This window comes from Aplysia californica, unplaced genomic scaffold (genome assembly GCF_000002075.1).
Source record: "Aplysia californica isolate F4 #8 unplaced genomic scaffold, AplCal3.0 scaffold00062, whole genome shotgun sequence".
Lineage (NCBI taxonomy): Eukaryota > Metazoa > Mollusca > Gastropoda > Aplysiida > Aplysiidae > Aplysia > Aplysia californica.
Genome location: NW_004797332.1, coordinates 1,369,493 through 1,377,217, shown reverse-complemented (window position 1 = coordinate 1,377,217; position 7,725 = coordinate 1,369,493). Strand labels below are relative to the sequence as shown.

The 7,725-nt window shown below is 37.9% G+C and overlaps 2 protein-coding genes across 2 annotated transcripts in view; both read right to left on the bottom strand.

Annotated features, from left to right (window-relative positions):
* The window catches only part of LOC101864208 (nesprin-1), a gene marked incomplete in the record, with an annotated part of 244,542 nt that extends 237,049 nt beyond the window's left edge, over positions 1 to 7,493 (bottom strand). Inside the window, 10 exon segments of the mRNA XM_005093370.3 lie at positions 229 to 393; positions 944 to 1,108; positions 1,675 to 1,827; positions 2,360 to 2,527; positions 3,105 to 3,260; positions 4,838 to 5,002; positions 5,385 to 5,537; positions 6,054 to 6,199; positions 6,628 to 6,808; positions 7,333 to 7,493. Of these exon segments, the coding sequence (XP_005093427.3) occupies positions 229 to 393; positions 944 to 1,108; positions 1,675 to 1,827; positions 2,360 to 2,527; positions 3,105 to 3,260; positions 4,838 to 5,002; positions 5,385 to 5,537; positions 6,054 to 6,199; positions 6,628 to 6,808; positions 7,333 to 7,437 (1,557 nt within the window).
* LOC118477316 (nesprin-1-like) overlaps positions 7,491 to 7,725 on the bottom strand; it is a 24,549-nt gene continuing 24,314 nt past the window's right edge. The window contains exon 21 of the mRNA XM_035968498.1: positions 7,491 to 7,497. Within this exon, the coding sequence (XP_035824391.1) occupies positions 7,491 to 7,497 (7 nt within the window). The remainder of the gene's footprint in view (positions 7,498 to 7,725) is intronic.

Sequence of the window (7,725 nt, the reverse complement as noted above, 5' to 3'; positions counted from 1 at the left end):
AGAGAGAGAGAGAGAGAGAGAGAGAGAAAGAGAGAGAGTGAGAGAGAGAGAGAGAGAGAGAATGTGTATGAAATCATAGGGAGCGAAGATATGAAGAAATCTGAAAATAACAACTTACGGATGATTTTAAAAGTTTTTAAACTTGTGTTTACATACGTAAAATCAACTTGGACGTTTTTTAATTCAAAGTTTATCTGAGTATTACCTGTACGAAAAAAAATCATTTACCTGAACAAGTTGAACTCTGAAATCCTCAAAGTCCTTGTTCATGGCCTGCAACTCTTGTCGAATCTTTGTCTGGCCAGAAGCAGATGTACTAGGTAGAGTAGCTTCCCCTGCTTTCGTGGCATGTGAGAGCCTCTGTGTACCTTCTGTCAAGTTGGCGACCAGCGACTGTGGAGGAAGTCACAAAGTAAAGTGAATTTTCTGTTTGGAAATTGGCATGCTGTAAAGAGTTGCTCACACTATAGGTATCTGTTTTTTACACACTTAGCCTTCTCCAATGTAAATTATAACACCTCTTTACATAAAATTAAGTAATCATAAATACTCGCCTATAATACGAGCTATTTTTTCCAGAGGTCCAAAAGTATACTGCCCTTATTATACGTGTGACATAACCCCTTCTCATATGACAAATTCCTTTTGATTATTGTTCAGTGATGTGAAATAAACGTTGGACTAAATATTATTAACTGAGTAATTTTCTTAGGATGTACTTTCCTTTTTTGCACTAAATTTTCTGATCATTTGCCTAAATAGTACTTGAAATCAGATGTGTTGAGCCTTCTCCAACATGTCAGAAATTCACCCCGTATTATACGCGTGGCCTTTAAAAATGGGCTAGCTTTGGACTCAAAGAACACCCCCCATATTATACTCGAGGTCATTTTCTGATAAAAGGAGAAGTTAGTTACTAGTACAGTAATAGTTCAAAGTTCACCTTTGCCCTCTCAATCTTGACTTCAATAGCAGACTTCTCCCCGTACGTGTCGGAGCAGGTGGTCAGTTTCTCAATGTCCGTGCGCAGCCAGGAAGAGAAGCTGTTACAGCTGTCGTGGAAGTCCTGGTGGTGGGCCACGTTCTGCTCGCTGCGGGCCAGGAGATCCTACAGAGATAGGGGGGAATGGTTTTAGTTAGAGTATTACATCACTTGCAACACAAATGGGTCATATGAAAGCCAATGATTAGAGGTGTTACTAGAGAGTAACATGCTCAGAAAAGGAGGAGAGATAAGGATCATAGATGTTTGATAGGAAAGGAGCAAACCACACCAGAACACTTGCCAACCACCCATTGATACAGGAATGGCATGAGCAAGATGTAAAAAAACTTCATTTAATTTGAAGTAATTTGGGTGTGTGTGTGTGTGTGTGAGTGGGGGGGTGTGTGTGTGTGCGAGAGAGAGAGAGAGAGAGAGAGAGAGAGAGAGAGAGAGAGAGAGAGAGAGAGAGAGAGAGAGAGCAAGAGATAGAGAGAGAGAGAGAGAGAGAGAGAGAGCAAGAGATAGAGAGAGAGAGAGAGAGACACAGAGAGACACACAGACACAGAGAGAGAGAGAGAGAGAGAGAGAGATGGATGACATATGTTAGTGCATGTATGTATCTACCATGCCACAGAAAAATTATCTTTGTGGAGGTCAATTAATTGTTATCTTATCTTATCATATCTTACTTTGGCTTGCTCTTTGACACTGGTGTAGCGTGCTGAAATCTGGGATGTGTCAATTGTGGCTCGACTGGCCGGGCTCTTCTCTGCCAGGTCAGTGGCCTTGGAGGTGACCGACTCAACCATCTGTTCATAGGACACAATGTCCTGGTACAAACCCTGTGGGTGAGAACAAAGGGAAAATAACAACATGATTGGTTAGAAAACTTGACAAGAGATGTGTCTTTTGGGAAACAGACGTGTGAAAACAAGTGAGGGGATTTCCTTTGTTTTTGACAAAATGGGAAATGAGTGGAGTACAGTATTCCTTCCTTGAAATTTGCTGACGGACTCCACTGACAAAACAGCAGGACAATTATTTCAACTCCATTTCCTTTGATAACAAATAGTAAGTGCTTTTAGTCAAAATGGAACTCTTGATCTCTTTTGGTTCATTCCATAAAACAGGAAACTGAAGTGATACATGTAACACAGGGTTGATGAATTTCTGAAAAACTTTTAAATGGTGATAGAAACATTCTTTAAAGTATTTCTGTTTGAGGAAAGTCACCTCTGACCAAAAAAAAGCCCCAAAGAAAAAATAGCTTAATCAGCACAAACATTTTTTAGCATGTCATTATTTCCACTTTACATGTGCCACTGCAGTTTCCTTTTTCATGGAATGGCTTCTTTACAGATAAACAAAACATACCTTAACCCTCTGTAACTCAGCCTTCTTCTCACTGAGATCAGCCTTGGGCTGCGTGTCCCTCAGGCGTTTCTCCATGTCCTTCAGCCACTTGAGCACCTGCTCATGGGAGGCGCTGTAGTCGCTCCACTGCAGTAGACAGGACTCCAGCATCACTTTGGTGTCTGTGACCTGTGACAAAACAATCATATTTATCGATAAGGGATTGAAAATGAAGAAAAGGTAAATTTTTTAAAGAAACAAAATAAAGGAAAAGTTGTCTCCAATCTTGTCTATATCAATTCTTTTTGAATGGACCAGTGGTAAAGAAAACTGTGTCCTAATAAACACTGACTTCTATTTAACTCGACTCAAAACATTAAAATAGTCATAAACTTTTTTTCAATCATTGTATTTTAGAATTGATATATAGAGAAAATTTGGAATGGCATGAGTGATTGACCGCTTCATTGTTTAGGTAAAGAGAAGGACATCCACTCAACGACTGCCTTTTACTGCAGTGAAAAAAGGAGAAAGACAGACAGAAACAACAGATGAAAGTACTGAAAGAAAAGAAATAGGACCAACCAGTGAACCCTCTAACCACTCCGCAAAGAAAGAACTCAATAGTATTAACCATATTGTTAATCATGATTAGACCAGCCATTATAGAACTTCTCTTACAAAAAAACATTGATTAAATATGACACAACATAAAGTTTAAACTCAAATTAGGGCTCAAACCACTGTAACAAGTTTCCACCAGTACCTGAGAAATCATCAGATCCCAGTCCACCTGTAGCTGTTGTAGCTCTGTCCGGATAACCTCACGACCTTCCACTGAGGTGTTCGCCATGGCCTTCTCCCCCCAGGTTATGGCCGTGTGCAAGTAGATCTGGCCCTCCTCCTTCACCACCACAAACTCCTGACAGAGCAAAACCACAACAGAAGAATGAAACACCTTGCAATGCCAAACAAACAAACAGTGGACTACGTTTAAACTGAAGACTATTAATCCAAAAAAATGAAAGACCAAAAAAGAAAATCCCTGATTTTTATATTTGCTATCAAAGCAATCTCTCTTAATTGAAAACACGGTTAAAATGAAGACAATCCAGTGGTACTACAGATTTCATTTGAATTGGAGAACCTGTAGTAGATTTCTGCAACAGAGGCTGCTTTTCTTAACAATTAAATTTGGGGTTAATATTCGTTGACTTCAAAGTCACAGGTGTCAAAGGTAAATGCAAATTGTTCCATTAATTTTTTTTTAATGCCAAAGCAAAGCTTGATGAAGGAGTAAACTCTAATGATTGTTTCCATGAGCCAGGAGATAAGACAATCTTTAATCATTGCTTTTATGCTTTCAGAATGGTTCTCTCCAAAAAAATGTGAATACCCACTGAAACTCAATAAATAAAAAGATTCTGGAGAATTGAAAAAAATCCAAAGCTAAGTGCTGACATTTTGAGTGGGTATTTGTATGTGACATTCAAACAGTTCATAAAAATTTGTTTAGTGTGCTTCTCTGCATGATTCATATTTTCAGTGTTAATGAACCGATGAAAATAGAAAGGTAGATTGTTTCTTGACAAAAACACAGGCCACATAAATACAAAGGTCCAACCTGGATGGCAACACAGGAAGGAAACTTCAGGAGACAAATTATGGTGCGGATCACTTGCAAACGTGAAAAAACATTAAGTGTAAGAAAGACATTGTTCTTCCAATATTTGAAGATTTTCCTTCACACAGTACCATAGATCTAGAAACCAATTCCAAGAAAACAGGAAAGAATTTTTTAAAAACATGCCCATAAAAATGAATAAAGGATGAATAAATAAATACATAAATAAATAGAAAGATAAATAAACAAATAAATAAATAAATGAATAAATTTATAAAATAATGAAAACTGCTAGATGTAGATTTTTTAACAAGAAAGTGGAAAGAATTTTGTTTCAAACTTGAGTGCTGAGAGACTGTTAGCTCTACCACATCATTCAAATAGCCACATCCGCTTACCCTGACAAACCTCTGGAACACAGAAATGTTTCATCATTATTGTTTGGTTTTTCATAAACATTTGACAAACTTTCTTCCCTTGTGCCTCTCTATCATGATCTACATTCTCTGTATTACTGTAAAGCACAATGAGCACTTTTCTGGAGGAAATGCGTTACATGAGTGTAGTTCATATCATTACAATAATCATAACTCCCCCAAAACAAGCTGAGCAAATTTGAAGTGGAGAGTCAAATTATCTTGAAATGGTGCTCTTTAACTTTAGAAATTCATTGTGTCTTTGCTCTTTAGAGAAAGTAGTCTGTTCGGATACATGAAAGCTCATGCCATTGCAAGCCTTTATCTGAAAGAAGAAAAAAGAAAATGAAAATTTTCTCTTTTTCCCCCCCTCTCTTTTGGTTCCTTTTTTCCCTTACAAAAAAAAACAACTGACCAGTAATTTCCCTGAATTTTGGTTACAGTAAGAAGACATCTTACCTGCAGCTTCTCCAGCTGTGTCTGTATGGTGTAGCGGTCACCAGAGGTATCGGCACAAACAGACAGACGGTCGTTGGTTTCTTGAAGCCAGGCACGCGACCGGCTGAATGCATCACTGTAGTGCTGGTGATCCTGCACAGTTTGCTCATAGCGCTTCAGCAGATCCTGAGGACAACAATGAGAAAGAATGAGAATGTTGGTGAATTGGAATGATGTTACTCCTTGAAATTTTTAATACGGTTGCAAGACCCGGGAGGTTTATGTTAACATTTTTTACAGATTCTAATGTAAAAAACAAGCAACAAAAATGCAATCTCCATACCTCTTAAAAGGATGACCTCAGAAACTCTCAAAAACAGAGACATCATCAAACCTCATAAATGATTCAATACATCAACACATAGCTCCTTTTTCTCAACTCCAGTCCTTCTAAAACAGAGCGGAAAACAAATCGATAAAGAAGATCTACATGCCAGGTAAAGAGAAATAGTTGCATCAGACAAAAGACCTCTGAAACTAACTAAAGATTATTTTACAACAAACCAACCTTGGAAAGGGTGATGAGCGCGGAGTAACGAGAGCTGAGTTGTGTCAATTGAGTAGACACTCTTCCATCTGTGGAGGACTGCATCAAGATCTGGGCCTGCTCAGCGAGATGATCAAATGATTCCTGCTGTTGAACTGTTTCCTCATGGGCAGCCTGATGATAGAAGTAGAGAAACATGAAAGGTCAAATCATAATCACCATTCCACACCCCCTCTTTTTTTTATCAAAGGAAAAAATATACGGAGATAAATTCGTCTGATTTGTTTAATTAGAAGTCAAAACAAGTTATCATGAAACAGGAGAACAAATAAAGATCAAAGTATAAATTAATCACAGAACACAGACAAAATTGTATATCTTATTGGCGACATCCTTGAACAAACAATATAAATTCATCTGGCAAAAGACTATAGTTACAGCAAACAAGAGAAAGAGTATTAAAACTAGAAGTCTCATTTTGCAAACAACTAGAAATCAAAACATCAAATATGCGAAAAAAAATAATTCACAAAATCACAACCTACATGAAACAATATTCCAGAACATTTTTCCCCAAAACTTTTATTTATTTCTTATTTGTGTTAATGACAGGATTTTACAACATACAAATAACTCATCATCAGAAGAGATAAATACAGAAGTCTCAATATCATATATAATTTCTCTTACTTTGTGCCTGTTAATCTGCTCCAGCTTCTGCTCCAAAGAGGCGCGCAGATCAGAGTCGGCCTTCATGGCATTTTCTGTGTCCTTGATCCAGTGGCTGAGCTGTTCGTAAAACTCTTCATACCGAGTCCACTGATCACGCAAAGTGGCTGAAAGAAAAATAATCACCAATTTGTATTAAAAAACATAGACAGGATGCGAAAGCACGACCACAGGCTAAAGTATAGGCGATATTTTTCAAAATCTCACAATCATCGAAATCTTGAAAATGGTTTAATGGATAAATGTTCCCACCAAGACCTGACTAACATTTCCAGCAACATGGTGTCCATTTTGATCCTTAAATAAATGATCATAAACCATGTTATATGAAACAAATTTATTTTTATCTTTACAGAAGCCTCGTCCCTGAAAAATTTCTTTTTCATTATACTCTTTTTTTTTTACATTCTCTGTCCCCCTTTTCCCATTTTCATTCTTTTGACAAGCTTCTGCAGTCTCCATTCCCAGGTACTCTTTCTTCCTCACTCCCTCTATCTAAGCCAATCAAGGCATTTCTCTCTCACAGGACACTTACTGAGTGTATTCTTCAGGTCACTGAGGTCCGACTCGAAGCCCTCAAAGTCATTGGTCAGCATCTCCAACTCCTCGTTGATGAGCTCCTGACCCTGACTGGACGTCTCTGGGATGACCGTGTCGCCCTTCTGCTGGGCTTCCTGCAGCTTCTTGCGCCCAACTTCACTCGTTACAGCGATTTCCTACACAGAGAACAGTTTGAGATATATACCTCTTTTACTGAAAAGTAGGTTAGTTGAGGGGAGTGACCTTAGAGGTAGAGAAATTATTCTTCCCTAGGCATCCTTCCCACTGTATTTAAGAGAGAGAAGCCTACATGACCTCATTAAAACCTGCTATAAAGATACATTTTTGAAATCTTATTGTACCAGCTAGTTTGATTCTTTTTCCAACAAGTGTGATCAGTAGCCACAATGATTGTCTATTTGGGTTCTTCTTCTTCTGAAAGAACATATTTGTTGGTATATTACATGTGTACATGTATTTGAAAGGATTGTTCTACATTGAATGGAGCAGTCTACATCGTGTAAGTTGTTAAAATTCTATTTCATTGTCAAGCACCTGGAGTCATCATGGAATGAGCGCTATAGAAGTGATCCTTATGATCGTTATATCATTTATTATTATTATTAAGATTATTTCTATTATTATTATTATTATTATCATTATTATAATTACTTTTATTATTATTATCATCCCTTCTCACCTCAACCTTGTGCAGCTGTGCCTCAATAGCATGCCTGTCTCCCCTCACATCGCTGCACAGACCAAGCTTGTCCATGGCCGAGCCCAGCCAATCAGACGTGTCCATGTATGTGTCGCGGTATGTCTGGTGATCCCGCAGGTTCTTCTCACAAGACTCGTTCAGTTCCTGGAATGGAACAAATGGCATAGATAGATATACAGTCCTAATACTCACGTGAATGTCCCAATAAAATATTTAAACATGAAATAAGTTCATGTTCATCATGACTTTCTTTTCCATGATTTGAGTGACAACATTCCATTTGAGTACGAGCTTTTGTATATTTTTAGAATGGAAGTATTGAGACTCAGTCAAGGTTTGATTATTTTCTGACTAAGGGACATTAAAGAAGTA